This window comes from Scleropages formosus, chromosome 16 (assembly GCF_900964775.1).
Source record: "Scleropages formosus chromosome 16, fSclFor1.1, whole genome shotgun sequence".
NCBI lineage: Eukaryota > Metazoa > Chordata > Actinopteri > Osteoglossiformes > Osteoglossidae > Scleropages > Scleropages formosus.
The window spans coordinates 17,118,174-17,137,097 of record NC_041821.1 but is presented as its reverse complement, the minus strand read 5'-3'; the positions used below and the strand labels follow the sequence as shown (position 1 = coordinate 17,137,097).

The window sequence follows — 18,924 nt, the reverse complement described above, 5'->3', positions numbered from 1 at the left end:
TAGGTGCCGTAGAAATGGCTGTTCAGCTGTTATGGTTCTCCATCCACTCAGAAGTTTTGGTCACATCTTTGTGACTCAGTGGAAATCTGCCTTTCTCTCGATTTTTATTATGTGTTACTTGCTTATTACATGACTATCATATGTCCTATACACTATAATAACATGCACTATATAATAAACCCTATTTTTATTTTTTAAAAAGGCCAATTATTACAACAAAGGTGGAAATTTAGTAATACAAAACATGTCTTTGTAAAAGAAACTAAATACTGTAAGAATAATATATATCTACTGTTTCTAGCAGTGTAAGTCACCTTGGTGAACAAGGTGTCGACCTTTAAACACTAGTTCATTAGAAGTCACTTTGGAGAAAAGCGTCTGTTAAACGAATAAATGTCTACCATCCTGTGCTTCCACAAGCTCCATACTGCAGAAAAGCCCTTGAAAAATTTCAACCAAAATCCAGTATTACACAAAACAACAAAAAGGCTTTATTTTTTCTATCTGTGTTGTATTCGCAGAACTTAAAACCACAAATATATGCTGTTGAAATTTTACACTTCGTAGCACTAACAGATATGAACATACTGGTTAACAGTCTTGTCAGCAGCATATAGACAAGATGTTGAACTGAATATTGTTAAAGTATTTTGCACCCTAGCATTTGTTTTCTAGCTCCTACTAGAGTACAAAAATCTCAGTGCAATTTCCTCTGCACTGAAAAATAAGATAAAGTTAATAAGATGGGGGGGGGGCACGGTGGTACAGTGGGTTTGACCGGGTCCTACTCTCCGGTGGGTCTGGGGTTGGAGTCCCACTTGGGGTGCCTTGCGATGGAGTGGTGTCCCGTCCTGGGCGTGTTCCCTCCCCCTTCAGCCTTACGCCCTGTGTTGCCGGGTTAGGCTCCGGCTCCCCGCGACCCTACTGGGGACAAGTGGCTTCAGACAACGTGTGTGTGTAGTAAGACGGGGATATTTTCCCAGTTCTGTGATTTTCTATAAGAAAAATGTACAAATGTTCTCTCTTTCTTCCGTTCATTGGAAGTCACTTTGGAGAAAAGCATCTGCTAAACGAATGAATGTAAACGTGATGTTCTAACTTCGGAAAAACCCTGGAGCTGCTAGAACCATCCTTCTCTTTACATCTTACTGCATTTGTTATTAAAAAATTTATGAATGTATGTGTGAGAGAACAATTTATGGGGCCTGTTGCAGACTATGGAGGTCACGTATGCAGGGCTGCCGTGACCCCCCAACTGCCAGAAGCTGTGGCTCCATCTTGTCTGAATGAAATGCACACGTTTTCTCTTTCTTCTGTCCTCATAAATATGCCATGTCCTCATGTGAAGCGCCATGTTTTGGCAATCGTGACCTTTATTTTAATAAGTACAATGAGGTGATGTAAACATGATCTGACCAGTGAGAAGTTGTTAGTAGCTGACACACACTCCAGTTGTATCTAAGGAGTGTGTTGTTTTTGTTTGGCAAACCCTGCCTCCTCAGTGCTGCTTTGAGTGCTGAACTGCCTTTTAATGATCTGGTGAATAAAAGTTTATTATTCACTGAACAGTGTCAAGTGTTAATAGAATTCCGCAACATATGTGCGTGTGTGTATTGCTTTTGTTGTCTTTGTAGACATTAGGGTCTTTGTTGTAATCCCCGTATTATAATGTTACTGTATCCGGTTCTTTTTTGTACATAAGGCAAATGTCATAATTGTTGTTAATAAAGTTTAGAAAACTTTAAAATTATACATGGACACTTCATGTTAGTGTCCCATTCTATAATCACCCTATTTGATTTAGACCACTAGTATGTAGAAATAACAAGCTTTGTTTACACAAACATCTTAATACATAACACAACCTATTAATTATTGCATCTTATATGGTTAAAAATCATTTAGAAATCAACAGTCAAATTAAAATTCTAAATAGTACGATACTCAGTGTACTTTTACAGAAGCGGGACGAAAACAGTATCATACACTGAAGCCAAAATAACATTGCTAAAAAGTTGAGTACAGTATGTGATTGTCTTTTCGATCAGGCACATATGTGGTCTACTAAAAGTTGAGGCGCAGCTCAGATGAAAGGGCCCCTGGCTACGCGCTCCAATAGCGACTGGCGTGAGGTGTGACGCAGTAAAAGGGCGTCCTGCATATGTTGTATTGCGATACATATTGGATGTAGATGTTGTAGCGCTTTCCGAAGATGGCAGAAGTGAAGGTAAAACAAGAATCAACCGTGGACATCGAAAACAGGTACCAGTGTAGTTAGAAAGCTGGAAAAGGAGCGAAGAGTCCGTTTCTTATCAGCTGTGTCGCGTCCATCGTTCTGTGTTAAAAAAATTGCCAGGCTCTTCTTCTCCTCAAGAAGAGTTATTCATGAGTGAAAATGACCAAATGCAAATCTAAGTGAATTGATTATAGCAGAAGAAGTACGCCAGTTTGAGGCTGGCAGAGCTTGTCCATGAGTCAGGCCGGTGACTGTGTGTGTTTCTGTGTTGGGAAAAAAAAGGATAAAGGAGCTTTGTCAGCAGTTTCCCCACGGAATCACAGACCAGGTGATCCAGAATGATATGCCTCATGTGGAAGCCCAGCAGAGGGCCATGGCCATCAACAGGCTGCTCTCTGTGGTAAGCCTGAGTGAGTGAATCTGCGCACTCAGCATTTCTGACACTTGACCACACAGGTATCAGTCTTTTAAGTACATGCTGGGCACAATAACAGGATGTTTCCAGTTCAGGTCCCAGGTAGAAGAACAGGCCACCAATGCCTGTGGCTCTCCTTGGAGTCTGACATTTTACATCTACATCATACGTTTAACAGATGCTTTTCTCCAGAGCGACTTACATCTCGGAGAAAAATACAATGAGTGCATTACATCAACAGAAAGGGAGATTTAGATGCAGACACGTGATTCTAGCGTACAGTGAATTTCCCAGAACCCACCATATAAAGTAGTATACATCACACGAGTAGCTACGTATAAAGGTTCACCCATTATTCTACAATTTCTAAGCACGAAATTATTAAACATAAAAATGTACATGTTTATCATGCACTTAAGAGATCAGAGTAGATTTTATTTTTTTGTCCAGAAAAATATCCAACTTATGGGTAAAATTGTAAATAGCTTTCCGTGAAATCCTCAGGTGAAAGGCAACAAATATGACAGTTGTTTTCTTTTGATCTTTCAGAAATCAAAATATTGTTGCTCTCTTTTCTTTCCTATGAAATCAATCTGTTGTATTGATGGTGTTTTAAATAGGGTCAGCTTGACCTGCTGAGAAGCAGCACTGGGCTACTTTATAGACTGAAAGACACACAGACCGCAAGGTAAACATTAACACCATGTCAGAAGGTGTTTCTTCGAATACCACACATGAAATAAAATGCTAGACTATAGTTAATATCTACTTTAAATGGACATCTTGATAAATGATTGTGCTGTAAAAGTCCTCAAGTTTAATTTGAATTAAATACAACCTAAGTGCTTAAACCCACTTTTTTTCCTAAGTAAAATGAAGGGGTCTGACAACCAAGAGAAGTTAGTTTATCAAATAATAGAGGATGCAGGAAACAAAGGTAAGCCACCAAATCTCCATCTCTGTGAGCATGTCATTTAGAGCAACTGCCTCTGCACCTATGTTGATGCTCAAAGAAAATGTTTTACAAATTTTGCTTTCCTTTTTACGCTTTTGTATAGGAATCTGGAGTAGAGATATCCGTTACAAGAGCAACCTCCCCCTAACAGAGATCAACAAAATCCTGAAGAACCTCGAGAGCAAGAAGCTCATCAAAGCTGTAAAGTCTGTGGCTGTAAGTGTCAAACAAATTCAGTGCAGGGCTGCTTTGTGTATTAGTGTTTAATTCTCTTTTCCTCAATTTATTCGGGTCCCTCATTCTGATACTTGACATACGGCTTTCGTTTACAGTACAATCATTTCTGCTGTAATGCAATAGATGTGTTCATGTAAAACCTTGTATTATGGAAGATTATGCAATAAAAATAACAGGGCTTATGGGGAAGAAATAGGGTTAGGATGATCATTCAAAATCCTATACAAATGTGTAGCCAAAGCATTAACAAATTCAACAGCTGATAGCATAGTGGTTAGAGTTGCTGCCTTTGGATCCGAAGGTCGCAGGTTCAATCCCTACCTCTGGCTGTAGTACCCTTGAGCAAGGTACTTACCCTAAATTGCTCCAGTAAAATTATCCAGCTGTGGAAGTGGGTAAATAATTGTAACCTTAATACTGTAAGTTGCTTTTTAGAAAAGCATCAGTTAAATGAATAAATGTAAATGTAATTACACATCTAATAAAAATGTTAGCACAGTTTCAAAACTTGTTTAATTCTTTACAGGTTAAAAAATATATATATATATATATATATATATATATATATATATATATATATATATAACAAATACTGCAGTAAATTCAGGACTTTACCATGAGAAAATTGAAGATTGCTTGAAGGAGGTGTTAAGGTTGCTGAATTATAAAGACAGTTGCAGAGGGTCATCACCACCATCATCAGAGGTTGTAGGAGGAAAGTGGTGCAGATTTAGGACAAGATATAGGAACACCAGAAGTGGATGGTTATTATTCATTGCCTTGAAATTGTTTGGGTGTTTTTTGGGCTTAAAAAGATGCCTCGTTTTTGCTACTTATCCATTTTTCGCAAACAATAGTCACATTTTTCATCTCGTTCAAAATGCTTTACAACACCAAGCTTTTCTTCAAGTGTTAAAGCTTTTCTTTTACAGTAACCATCTCAAATTTTATCACCATCTTGCTTCTTAGGGACATTCTTGTCACCTTACTTACTTATTTTTTGGTAATATGGTAAACCTTGCAATCGGCACTTCCATATTCCTCCGTGGGCCACTGCATTCGGCTGTGTTACTTTGTGTTCAGCTGATATTACTCAGTGGACAAATTTGTGTATAAGGCAGAGCAAGTTTTGCATTATACTGGTATCATTCCCCTGTTTACCAATAAAGTATGAGCCAGTTCGCATCATAAAAAACTTGTTTAATAGCAGAAATGACTATACTCTGTTATTGATTTTACTGGAAACTAAATGTTACACTGTCTGATAATATGTAGCAGGGAATATTTAGAATGTGAAAACATTTTTTTTAAGTGAAGGGTTGTTTCAATTGTTTGAATGTACAAAAGAGCCCATTTTAAGATGTGCACATGACTGATGCATTTAATCTCTTCAATAGGCCTCTAAGAAAAAGGTCTACATGCTGTATAATCTGCAACCAGACCGCTCAGTTACTGGGGGTGCATGGTACAGTGATCAGGACTTTGAATCTGAATTTGTCGAGGTTTTGAACCAACAGTGCTTCAAGTTTCTGCAGAGCAAGGTAAGAAGTATGAGCAGACCATCCTGAACAGGAGAAATTAATCCTCATATAACTCCACATAAAATTGCTTGTTGTATATTTTGTACATGTCTATACTGGGAGTTGTGAACAGTCACCCTTTGCTGTCAGAAAAGCCTCAGCCATTTCCTGTCATTGTCCACGTCTGTAACTGTTCTCCGAAATGGAAAGGTTTCTGAAGGTTTAAGGTGGACATGTATTTTGTATGTTCCTCTTTTCAGTTTTGTTCTTAAAAACAGCACGGTGGCACAGCGAGTAGCGCTGCTGTCTCACAGTGCCTGGGTGGTGTGAGAAGACGTGGGTTCGATCCCCACTCAGTCTGCGTGGAGTTTGTATGTTCTCCCCGTGTCTGTGCGGGTTTCCTCCCACAGTCCAAAGACATGCTGTTCAGGTTCCCCATAGTGTGTGAGTGACGGAGAGAGTGTGTTTCACCGATGTATGGATGAGTGACCCACTGTAAGTAGTGTATCTAGCAGTGTAAGTCACCACGGTGAATAAAGTGTGTAGGCTCATAACACTACATAGAGGTCATTGGAAGTTGCTTTGGAGAAAAGTGTCTGCTAAGTGAATAAATATAAAATTCACTGTTATGATTGAGGAAATTTTAGAAGGTGTTTGACTTTATCTTGGTGTTCATTCATGCTTTTATTCACTGTTTGCTCTAATGCAAGGTCGCAGTGGTTAGGCGCCTGTCTCAGAAGCATGAGGCATGATGTAGAGTAAAACCTGGGTAGAGTGACACCCCATTGCAGAGAAACCTATACACACATTCACACACACTATGGGCAATTTAGAGTCACCAGTCCACGAGAAACATGTATTTGGACTGTGGAGGAAACCATGTGAACCCGGAAAGAACATGCAAACTCCACACAGACTGTCACTACCCACAAGCGAACCCAGAGTCTAGGAGTTGTGAGGCATCGGTATTAGAAGCTGTGCCACACTATTGAAATGAGTCAATCATTGTTTACATTTTTAACTTTCCATATGCATTTCAGTTCAAATGTCTGCCTTTTTTTATTTCTTCATGCTTTCCTGCCAATACTATTGTTTGTTATATATTGTGCAAAGGGTCTAACTGCAGTTTGTATGTGTGTGGGCTACTTTCCATAGCTGAAAAAATCAGACACCATAAAAGTATAGTACTGCTGCATGGCTGGATTTGTAATAGCAATATAATGAGACAGTGTGGGGACGTTGTCATTAGTACGCATGTGCTTAGTAGCAAATGATTTGTCAACATAAATGAGCAGGGTGGTGTGAAGTGATAACTGTAACATACTGTGTATGCCAGAGAAGAAGGCTGCAGTGATCTTTTGGCTGAAATGTAGTGAAGAAAATGGCTTTGAAAAAAATAGTGACTATATATATATATATATATTATATATGCGAGTTCCATATATGGAGGAGCAGCTAGTGCAGTGGTTAGAGCTGACACCTTTAGATGCAAAGGATACAGGTAGTCTCGGCACCTATTGCAGTGCCCTTAAGCAGGATGTTTACCCGAAATTGCTCTGGTAGAAATGATCTAGCTCTATAAATGGGTAGATCATTGTAAGCTGCTTTGAAGAAAGCATCAGATAAATGTAAATGTGTACAAATGGAGGTGGAGACTAGCACTGACCTGTTATCCTCCTGCACCCTCAGGCTGAGGCTGCACGGGACAGCAAGCAGAGCCCTATGGTGCAGAGGAACAGCTCTTTCGCCACATCGCATGAAGTGTGGAAGTACATCTGCGAGTTGGGCATTAGCAAGGTGAGACTTGAATGTGCCAGGTGACTTCGTACTTCAGCTGGCTGTTGAATACCCCTTAAGTTTTGACCGAAGCCTTGTCATTGTGTACAGCACATTCATGCAGGTTTATGCAGCTGAAGACCTGTATATTTAGAAGTTACTTTTAAATGTGACTTGCATTGAAAAAAGCATTAGGGTGTTAAAATAAGTGGGGTTAAAATAAAGTCCATATGTCATGGGGCTTTCGACTGCTGCAGTCACAGGCCCCCTGGGACACAGCATACTGACCGGAATTTATCTGGCCTACTAATTGAGTTTTGTGACTTAAATGTACTATATCGTGCTGTATAATGGTATTTTTAAAAGGGGTATCTTAAGAATTGAAATAAATGCAAAGAAAATAAGTATCATATGTGAAACAGCAGCAACCATGTCTTTAGGTGGAACTTTCCATGGAGGACATCGAAACAATCCTGAACACACTGATATACGATGGTAAGGTGGAAATGACCATCATTGTGGCCAAGGAGGGCACCGTGGGCAGTGTGGATGGTCAGATGAAGCTCTACAGAGGGGTCAACCCCATCATTCAGCCAACAGGCCTGGTCAGGACACCATGTGGCCTTTGTCCTGTAAGAGTCCAATTAGTTTTTCTTTTTTCTAAACTATGTGAAATAGTGCACCTTTTGTAGACTTAGTGGTTTGATTATTTTTTGTGTGTTTTTGTTGGTTCTCACTATCTGCTCTGCACTTTATTGCCCAACAAACCAAACTCTACTCATGGTGACCCACCTACGTGTTGTTCTTTCATGCATGTCTTTGGGAGAACATGTAAACTCCACACACAGTGTCTTGGTTCAAAATGCAAGACTCTGAGCTCACATATTGCTTTATGTTTTAGGTGTTTGATGACTGCCATGAAGGGGGTGAAATCTCACCCTCTAACTGTGTGTACATGGCAGAGTGGCTGGACTTCTAGACACCGACTCTTTGTGATTGATCAGTGAGGAAAAAGCCAAGGGACAGCAAGAGTGGAGATTTTCATGTATACTTATGTATTCTGAAGACTATTTTGTGAAGAACAATTTAATGATTATACATTTTTCTTATAGAAAATCATGGAACTGGGAAAATATTCCTGTCTTATTAACTTATCTTATTTTTCAGTGCAGAGGAAATTGCACTGAGATTTTTGTACTCTAGTAGGAGCTGGAAAACAAATGCTAGGGTGCAAAATAATTTTAACAATATTGAGTTCAACATCTTGTCTATATGCTACTGACAAGACTATTAACCAGAATGTTCATATCTGTCAGTGCTACAAGGTGTAGTATTTCAACAGCATGTATTTGTGGTTTTAAGTTCTGCGAATACAATACAGATAGAAAAAATAAAGACTTTTTGTTGGCTTGTGGAATATTAGATTCTGGTTCAATTTTTCAAGGGCTTTTCTGCAGTATGGAGCTTGTGGAAGCACAGGGTGGTAGACATTTATTTGTTTAACAGACGCTTTTCTCCAAAGCGACTTCTAATGAACTCTATGTAGTGTTACCAGCCCACACACCTTATTCACCAAGGTGACTTACACTGCTAGATATGCTACTTAGAATGAGTTACTCATCCATAATGCTAAATCATCTCTCACAAAAAAAAAAAAAAAAAAACTGGTAATCTGGAGTCACCAGTTAATCTTTACAGCATGCCGTTGCAATGTAAGAGGAGAAAGTAAGTTGAAAGATGAATCCTGGACAAAAGCAGGGAAAACGCACACAGAGCAGGACCTGTGTGTAAAGTCAACCTTGCATGGGAAGGGTTCAATACTAAATAGTCAGCCACTGTTTCACACCTTATTTACGCATAACTGATTTGATGACAGCCTTAATCTTGTCTCTATTTGATATACCTAGGTTAGGCTGTGGTAACATCTCAGGTTAGCCAGCATAACTCCTAAAACCAAAAATATGCACTTTGTGGGTAATGAAGCAGAAAAAGTTGAGTGATACAAGATGGGTCTCTGAACACTTGCCTTGTTCTCCATCTTATTATTCATTTTTGAAAACTCATTCACTCAAGTAACAACTCCTGCACGGCGCTGACAAGCTCCGGGAACTGTGAGTTCTGGAAATGTCCACGATCAGTGAACTTGTGCAGGTGAGCCTGGAGGCTGTCTGCCACAAGTTGCTGCTCACTCCAGGGCAGGAAGGGGTCATCTGTGGAGCCAAACTGCACGATGTGTTGGCAATTGCTCCGGATCTTCTCCCACTCCCATGGCCGACTGAAATAGCCTGAATGAAGTCAAGGATGCAATGGGGTGGAGCTACATGAGCACTTGGTTACACCTCATCTTGCATTTGGTACATCTCACTGGTAAAACAGTAACATTGTTATTTACACAGCTGAATATTCTACTAGAACATTTTAGATGAAGAACTTTGGTCCTGGGCACTTTGTCATGTGCCTCCTTAACCGTTGCTTTTTAAAATTTTATTATCTTGGCTAATCTGTGACAATTCACTCTCCAGACTAGCCCGATAACTAATGGTATTTCTCCATCATCTCTTGTTTTTATTGACTTTTATTCACTTTAACTGACTTTTTATGACTTTTTTTCACAACCTGAGGACTCTGTGCTCAGTACGATTAAGCACAGAGTAACAGAGACCACTCACCACTCTCCCTTTCATTGCTGTCACCCAGGTCGGAGGTGTAGGCCCCTACCAGCACGATTGCACACAACTTGTGCGTCTCTGCGTATCTGAAAGACAGGATCCAGTGAAGAGTGTCACTCAGACCGCTGTTGGCCAGTCCCTTCATGAGTGTGATGACAATTTCCTGCATGTGTCTTGTGTGCGCACGTGTGTAGAGGGCACCTCATGGCTGCTGCGGCCCCTGAGCTGTGTCCTATCACCACAGTGCTGTCATCACAGTGCAGCCCCTGTTCCATGAAGGGCAGCCAGATGCTCTCCCTCGCTGTCACTGTGAACAGAGACACGCAGACTCCTCAACACATCGACACTGGGTGTAACTGTGGCACTGATGTGACGATGTTCAGTTTCCATGGAAACCACAAACTCACCTGGATCAGGCATGTTTCTGAGCAGGCAGGTAACGCCTGCAATCTGGCAGGCACAGTGAAAAAGGCAATGAGGACACACATTCTCTTACTGTAATGTAAACCATAAAGGCACTTTTTATGTTTTCTGTAGCTGATGAGGTGTTCCTGCCTCATGATCATGTGACTACGGACAGATTCCGATTTAGCGGCAAACGAGCTACATACAGTGACACAAAAAAAAGCATTTTTACTCTTAAAAATAAGGTAGCGTATCAAATTGTTTTACTGTTTTTACCAGGTCGATCTGTTTTTTAGTCCATCCATACCAGTTGCAGTGTTCTACATCCCCAGCCCCATTCCCTGGAACAATGACTACTTTAGGGCACTTCATTTTCTCTACGGGTCGGCATCTCACTTCCGGGACACGAGAAAAACGAACACCGGGGGCTATGTGGGATTTGTAGTTTTTCTGTGCATGTAATATTATGCCGGGGCCTACAACCTGTGCTGGCCGAAAGACACGATGATTATTTGAAGGGGTTCGAGGGCTTCACGTGTAAAAATAGTAGCAAGCGAATACAATAATAATAATACCGCTTTGCATTACCCTGTGTTACGTTATATTTAGGTAAAATAATTTTGTTAGTTATTGTATTAATTTTACAGATATTTCTGCAGGCCGTGAGGAAGTTCTGGTTGTGCAACTCTGTGTCTATTTATTTTTGGTTTTGTTTAGACTTTTTTGTTGCCAGCATTGTATTGTTGCTGCTGCCTTTTGTTGTTAATATACTCTTATGTTTTGCTTTATTGTGGGGAAAACTGAATAAAAACAGAATAAAATCCTCACACACTTGTTCCCTGCTTGGTCTCTCCCTGGACGTGACACGCCCTGCTCTCCAGCAGTACTACTTACTTCCAGCTTCTCCTTTGACTCCAGTTATTCTTCACTTCATTCAATATCAATAACCACTTGTTCTACCCAGCAAGTACGGGCTGTGAGATGCAGTATATGATACACTGGATGGTAATCTGTACAGAACAACATCTGGTAGTTCATACTTTTTACATAACCTCACATTTTGGTAGTTTAATAAAAGTTCCAAAGAACATTTTTATAACACTCGAGTATCACGTGGACACTATGTGGTTAGAGGCACTACACAGTATTACTAACATATATCTGACACTTGATTAGTCTCATTTTACCGTGAGATCAAGGCTTTAGTTACACTACTGTAAAGTCTGTGCTGTATATATGACAATTGCACCTGGGCTCATAGCTGTGTGCATGTGGATGCAATAGCATGAAGGAAGGGGGGGTACAATCGCTCACTGTTATCCCTCTCCTGAGAATAACACGAATAAAAGCACAGCCATGACATGCACCTGGAGTCCATCCTCAGTTCTGCTCCCTGAAAGAAGCTGGTTTTTCATAATGATTTATGTAACTGCATTAATAGCTACATGTCTATGATTTATTTCTCTAAGGATTCAAATGACCCAACTCAATCTGTGTAGAGTTTGCATGTTTTCCCTGTGTCCGTTTGGGTTTCCTCTGGGTGCTCTGGTTTCTGCCCACAGTTGAACGACATGCATTTAGGTAAACTGGCGATACCAAATTGCTTATAGTGTGTGTGAGAGGGAGTATGTTTGTGTGTGGCTACCCTGTGATGGACTGCTATCCCGCCTTGGGTGCCATCTTCTGCCTTGCACCCAGTCATTTCAGGATATCCTCTGGACTGCCATGACAAGCAACTAATGAAGATGATGGATGAAATACCACATCAAAATGCTAAATTTAAAAAAACAAGAAATAATCATGCTGAATCATTTATTGATCTCTCGTACACAGTGTTATAATAAATTATATTCAAAACAAGTTAAATACCTTGACATTTCCTGAAACTTCATTTCCTAGTTTCTAAAATAATAGAAATAAAATATAGCTTTAAATGAAGTGACTCTGAAAGAAAAAAATAACTACAAAAACAAAAAGCTTTTTAGAAGAATACTGTGAACATTAAGTTACATTAGTTGTCCACTCCTTAATTGCTAAACTGGTGTTTAATTATGCTTAAGTCCCAAAGTCCAGTCAGTTACATTGGTCCTTCAGAAGACGTTTGGGGATGTGGGTGTGTGGCACAGTAAGCACAACAAAATCACATGTCATCATCTGCAAATAGAGAGTAATACATGAGAAAAAGCATAGTTAGAATATACGATTTAATGAAAAAATGTGCATGTTTCTGCCGAACCACATAAAGCACACCGCAGTCCATTAAAAGTACAATTGTAGCTACTTAACATAAATGTTGAGGGTTTTAGTTTGCAACACAAAGTAAGTTTAAATGCATACAGACAAAAATGTTTTATCAGGAATGATATGATAATGGCCAGTTTTTCTGCTTTTAGAAAGGTCTAAGCAAGTGAATTCCACATGGTAAGCTTACCTTGACACCCACAGAATTCCACAGCTTGCAGTGTGTCAGGGTGATGTTGGGTTTATTCTCACACACAGTTTGTCCTACTTCCACTGTCATTTTGTACATCACCCGAGCAGGGGGGAAAATCTAAAAATTACAACAAAATAATGCTGTTAGTGCATCTTTGTCACCCAAAGTGTGAATCTTAAGCTTCTATAACACTTGTAACAAAGAGCAAAAAAAAGGCATTTTATTACGATTTTTTTTAAACTTATTTTACCTCCAAAGTAGCTTGCAAATAATTTACAGACCTGGATACAACATCTTGAACAATGCAATGCAATGCCTACAACCGCTTGTCCCACGCAGGGTTGCGGCAAGCCAGAGCCTAACCCGGCAACACCGGGCCGAAGGGGGAGGGGGACAACCTAGATATGACGCCAGTCCATCGCAAGGCTCCCTAAGCAGCACTCAAAGCCCAAACCCACCACACAGCAGGCACAGGCCAAACCACTATGCCCCTCCCCTACATCTAGAAGTTAAGTACATTTTTTAAAGTGAAATATTAAGTCTCCTCCAAATACTTGAACAGGCAACCTACAAATTATGAATCACTGCCCTTGGCAGCAATCCCAATTAAATGCATTAAAATTTACTATTTTTCATATCATTTGTATGACACATACTGGTAAAACACAATCGTTCAGCATATGATACCACAATTCTTGAAGAACAAAGCCCTAAACTACATTTCCACAATGTCTTTGAGGCCCAGACTGTTTTGCTGGGAAAATGTAGGATGACATTGTACACCACAATAAACTCAACTGCGAATGTGGAATTGACTGCATACGGCCTGGAGAAGCCAAACTGTCCTATAGGTGCATCAAAGAGTGATCACAGATTAACTTTCAAGGATAACGAGTCTATCGTGTCCGAGACATTATCATAAATGCCGTCTCCTCTATCCTTTTTGATATTCTCATTTGCTGCTACATGAACGATGAATAGGAAAAAAAAAAATTGCATAATTTGATAACCATCGCACAGAACCAAGATACACAAAACAGCTTTAAGGAACAGATCTATTACAAGCAACCAAATCACTTGTGCGGCTGGTCTTCAAGTTAATACACTTGAGGATTTATGACCACCCGGGCTTATGACGACTTACAATGGGATCATCGGAACGGAACCACACCATCGGTTGAGACCATCTGCATTATCCATCTCTGTGAACTTGTCATGCTGTGATGCGGACGGGGCAGCGGGTTCTTCTAGCTAATATACCTGCCCATCAGCTAACTTGACTGCAGTGACTTTGAATGCGTAGGTATAGTTGTTTAGCAGGTTGTGGAGGCCAATGGCATAATCTGCAGCCTGGAGCACCTCGGGGTCAGTGGGGCTCACAGATTCAGGGTGGATGCCCATCAAGAATGAGGCCACCACAGCTGTGTGCAGGAGCATGAAGAACGGAGCCATCTAAGCAGGCCACAGGCTGAAAGAGAAAATACAAGTGTTAACTACAGCTGCGTATATAATTTCGCTTCCACTATTCAAAGATGTCCTCCACCAACTGCACTTTGGCAAAAAACAACTGAGGCCACTCACTTGTGCTCTATACAGTAAAGTTCAGCTCTTTGCATACATTTGCCTTGTATTTTTGAATACCTACAGGATGTGCTATAGCTCCTACAAGATAAGTAAAAGTACCATATTTGTATGTGCCAAATACATTTCATCTGCAACATATGAAAAGGAGATTGAAGAACAGAACAACATACAGCATCGTAAAAATCGGCAAAAGGCATTTAGAATTTCTTAGCAGTATTCCAGAACATTTGTTCACAGATTAAGTCTTACCTAAACAAATGTGTATTTGCAATAATCTTATAAGTCAATAAAAGATAATAAATGAAACATTGAGTAATTGTTAAACACTATGTACATTTTTGGAGATATTTCCTCTTGAGTGCTGACATAATTTATTAATCCTCCCTTTCCATCTCAGATGTTCTCTACGGATTATATTGCTTCCTGTCTTATTTTCTCTTTAAAGCTTCTGTTGAAAACTGCAGTTATTTGCTATAAGCTTGTTTATGTAACAAAATATTATTGCAACTCATTTTCTTTCTATTGTGGATGATAAAAATATAATAGCATCAAAATTTTAATCAGAGTTATGCTTTGCTAATTTCACTGACTTTTTCAGTCTGGGCTTTGTACATCTGTGAACATATGAAATACACTCAGCTACAAAGCACTACATTCATTCATGAGTAATTAACTCCACATTTGATTTGTACACCAAAACTCTGTTAATCTGCATTATTATCTCACTGTGCCTGGTATGGAGCTGTATTGCATTCTAACTAATTTTAACGAATCAAAACCACAAAGAATCAACGCACGGCATTCACCTCTCATATGGATAACACAAGTAGTTCTTTATTACACACGTGTCTTTTTTTTTTGTGCGTGGAATCATGAGTGAGGATGTGTGACTGCCTGGAGGATGGACTGTCCCGTGTACCTCACTCGCCGAGTTTAAGACACTCTGGGATAGGCTCCAGACCATCACGACCCTGCACTAGACAAGTCTTCGTAATATAAGACAACACACATATGCAGATGTGAAAGCTGTAAGAGGAAAATAGGAAGCAAGCACATAAATTATATTAAAAATTATACTCACTGTATAGACTATTTATATATAAGAATGTCAAATAAAGCATGTGTACAAAACACACAAAAATAACGTTTTTATAAAATAAAAAAAAAAAAATTTTAAAAAAAGCTGGAAAAATAATACCGCTGCTCACGAGCGGCCGCGCCTCCTTTCGCCGAACAGAGCGAAGCCGCCGCCGCCGCGATTCCACGACATTTCAGCGCTCCGGCGCAACGCGTCCTGCGGACCTGCTGCTTGTTTTTCGCAGCTTCCTGCTCACGTGACCTCGCCGGACCAATAGGGAGGCGTCTCGAAAATCCCCCCCCCCCCCGCGCACAAATTACAAAATGCAATTCCGCACAAACGACACAAAGCGGATCTCTATCATCGTGAGCGCAGATCTCGGGTGGCGCTCATTTTCTTTCCTAACTTAATATATAGTCGGGGAGAAGAGTTTAAGTTCTCAGCACTCTTTATAAGCTTACACGTGCTGCGCATTGTTTTTTGAATTTCGGAATCATGATGTTTATAATTGTGACCGTCAGTGGCGTCACCGGGAGATGCGGACCACCCCGCTTGACACCAAAATGAAAATGACCGTCTATAATTTTAATCAATCACCAATCCCAGTGACGCCACCGGTGAACTTAATATTTTCGAGAACGGAATGGTTGGCAGTAGGTAAACAAATACAGCACTTCCTTACTCATTTACCCTTGAAGGGAATCAAATTTAAAAAAAAATAATAATTAATGAAATAATGAACAGCTACTCGGTCCCCAATCTTAATCCCTAGACTAAAACATACATACAGCAACTAAAAATAAAAAATCCAACAGTAAATGAATCATTTGACACAAGAAGGGGAGGTACAGTTCAATATACTTACACCACAAGCTGAGTATCACACAGTCATTAAGAAATCACCCACCCCAGCAGTGTGTGGTGTGTCCAGTGTAAATATGGAAATTGTGGTATTTAGGATGGGTAGATAAATTGTAATTATTACAGATATACCCATTACTCATGTAATATGGTTAATTAATTTGGCAATAACACCCTGTTAGGTAACCACCCATTGTGAAGGGATTAAATTACTATTTTCTCTTACAGGAAAGAATTAGTCCATCAAAAAAATATATCCCCTAAATTATTAAAATTCTAAAATTAAAAAATATTTTTATGCATGATAATTATGATTACTGTTGTGTTTTATATTTGCCACAAAATATTTATTTCTAGCTTGTCTTTTAATGTTATATTTAAATTCCTTCATTCACTATCAATAATGGCTTGTCCCATCTATCGTTGTGGCTATGAAAACCCACACTAACTGATTGCATGAATAGTTTTGAAAACTGGAAACTGAATGCAGGGTTTCTGACAGGAAGGCTTTGGATGATAAAGTGCAAGTGGATGAAGGTGAAAAACCAGTTCAATAATCTTAAAATTGTCAGTTTGCCTGAGAATACTGGAGGGAAAATTCCAAGTAAATGATTTCTGCACTATAAATCCCCATCCTGGTTGGGTCTGCTGGCTGGTTCTCCTCGAGTGAAGATAGATTTAGCCTACCAATACCTTGCTGGTGCACCTGTCCCAAACTTTTAAGTATAGATAGCAAAAGAATTAACTTCTTCTTTGTGCACTTTCAAAGAGTTACAGAGTAGCACAGTGCAGGTTACACTGAGAACACACACACACACACATTTTCAGAACCGCTTGTCCCATACGGGTTCGTGGGGAACCGGAGCCTACCCGGCAACTCAGGGCGTAAGGCCAGAGGGGGAGGGGACACACCCAGGACGGGACGCCAGTTCACCGCAAGGCACCCCAAGCAGGACTCGCACCCCAGACCCACCAGAGAGCTGGACCCGGTCCAACCCTACACTGAGAACAGTATGGAGTAATTAGTGACTGCAGGTAGTGAGGGGCCAAGCCATGAAGGGACCTATAAGTTAGTTTATATTTACATTACAATACCAGCACAAAATATCTGTTGTTTTGGATGGTGCAGAAGAAGATGTTGAAAACATCTCTCACAATATTATTGTGCATTTTAAAGACCAGGAAGCATGTGACAAATGCCTGCATGCTCATGAGATGTATGGGAGAACGTGGACTGACATTAAGCCCAAACAAATGTCAGTTTATTGTGAACTTAATAAATCAGGAATCCTATTGAAACAGAAAGACATTAGAGTTACAGTAGAGAAAGTAAGACCTTAAGTTCCATCACGTTTTGAAAAGTGCATGGTTTATGCCCCAGAAGTCAGTGAGTACTTGTAATTGGTAATGTTGTTCTACAAGGAACACAGACTAGTACTGTGAGCATTAGCTTATGAATAACACTTTTGGAATGTGAGAACAGAGTAGCATCTAACGGCTATGGACATAGTACGAGTTACCAGGTTACCAGGTTGTTGCATAACTTGATCTACCATAACCTTTTTCTGTTTATAGAACACACAACAACCAGAAACAGCCCTGCTGAGCTGCCAATCAATGGAAATATGAGAAGTAAATTACCTGCGCTCAGAATGGTTCACACAGACCTGGAAGTATGTGAACAAGAAGGTAACTCTGAACTGTATACGAATAATATACGAGTACAAAGGATGTTCTCCTGTATGTGCAACTCACCTATAGGTGGACTGACAATAAAGTTGACTTTGACTTTGATAACAGACCTTGAAAATTCCTGAATGATGCCCAACACTTGATAGTAAACCTATTATATCTCAAAGGTCATAATGACAAAGGAGACCATTTACCTTCATTTAGCTCCTGACTAACAGTGTTACAGTACTTGTGAAGATTTACCCATTTGGACAGCTGGGTAATTTTTACTGCATCAATTCAAGGTTTCTCTTTCAAGGATGCTACAGCAGGAGTGGGATTCAAACCTGTAACCCCCCCAAGTCCAAAGGTGGCAGTTCTAACCACCTCAGAGACTAAATGGCTATGTGATTGGGTCAAAAAAAGGACAATTGTTGAAGGTTTAATGGTTATATGCATATCTGTTATATTGATATATGTCATATATGTTACTGAAAGGATAAAAATTGTGTTAAAGGAAACATCAGGCATGTTAAGACTGTAATTTTAAAATGCCTGGAGACACCTGAGGTAGATGTGTGCAGCCGATCTCCTGAAAACAGAGAACACGAGAATAAGATGTTGATTAACTTCCATCGGCAAAAAGGCCCATCCACGTCTCCACTCCCTCAGGCGCCTGAAGAAAGCCAGGATGTCCACTGTAGTCCTCACCACTTTCTTCAGGTATGCTGTGGAGTCCATCCTCACAAGGTGTATTACGTCCTGGGGTGGCAGCTGCTCCGTACAGGACAAGAAAACCCTACAGAGGGTGGTCAAAACAGCTCAGGAAATCATGGGCACACAGCTACCAGCGGTCCAGGACACCTACACCACACGCTGCCTCAAAAAGATGATGCGCATCATGAAGGATCACAGTCACGTTGCACAGGCACTTTTTTTTTTTTTTTTTCTGCTGTCTGGAAAGCGGCTCAGGTCTATTCGGACCCGCACTGCTAGGTACAGGAAGAGCTTTTACCCCAGCACTGTAAGAGTATACAACACTCACCAGTGTGCCACCTTTCTGCAGCTAGAATTGCGCTGTTC

The 18,924-nt window shown here is 40.2% G+C and overlaps 2 protein-coding genes across 5 annotated transcripts; one reads left to right on the top strand and one right to left on the bottom strand.

Moving 5' to 3' along the window:
* Positions 1-2,160: 2,160 nt before the first annotated feature.
* polr3f (polymerase (RNA) III (DNA directed) polypeptide F) lies at positions 2,161-8,709 on the top strand. 4 transcript variants are annotated; one of them, XM_018750678.2, is made up of 9 exons: positions 2,161-2,262; positions 2,519-2,636; positions 3,272-3,339; positions 3,521-3,588; positions 3,710-3,822; positions 5,241-5,384; positions 7,053-7,160; positions 7,580-7,771; positions 8,041-8,709. In XM_018750678.2, exons 1-9 carry the CDS (start codon positions 2,213-2,215, stop codon positions 8,116-8,118), a joined length of 939 nt encoding a protein of 312 aa, XP_018606194.1. In that variant the 5' UTR covers positions 2,161-2,212; the 3' UTR covers positions 8,119-8,709. The 4 variants fall into 4 exon arrangements, with proteins under 4 accessions (XP_018606194.1, XP_018606195.1, XP_018606197.1 ...); XM_018750679.2 differs by lacking the exons at positions 3,272-3,339; positions 3,521-3,588 and having other exon boundaries at positions 2,519-2,646; XM_018750681.2 differs by lacking the exon at positions 2,161-2,262 and having other exon boundaries at positions 2,573-2,646; positions 3,521-3,822.
* A 101-nt stretch (positions 8,710-8,810) lies between these two features.
* Positions 8,811-10,608, bottom strand: rbbp9 (retinoblastoma binding protein 9). Its single transcript, XM_018750682.2, has 5 exons — positions 10,490-10,608; positions 10,216-10,258; positions 10,010-10,115; positions 9,809-9,894; positions 8,811-9,424 (listed from the first exon to the last, which is right to left on the bottom strand). Exons 1-5 carry the CDS (start codon positions 10,583-10,585, stop codon positions 9,204-9,206), a joined length of 552 nt encoding a protein of 183 aa, XP_018606198.2. The 5' UTR covers positions 10,586-10,608; the 3' UTR covers positions 8,811-9,203.
* Positions 10,609-18,924: the final 8,316 nt, after the last annotated feature.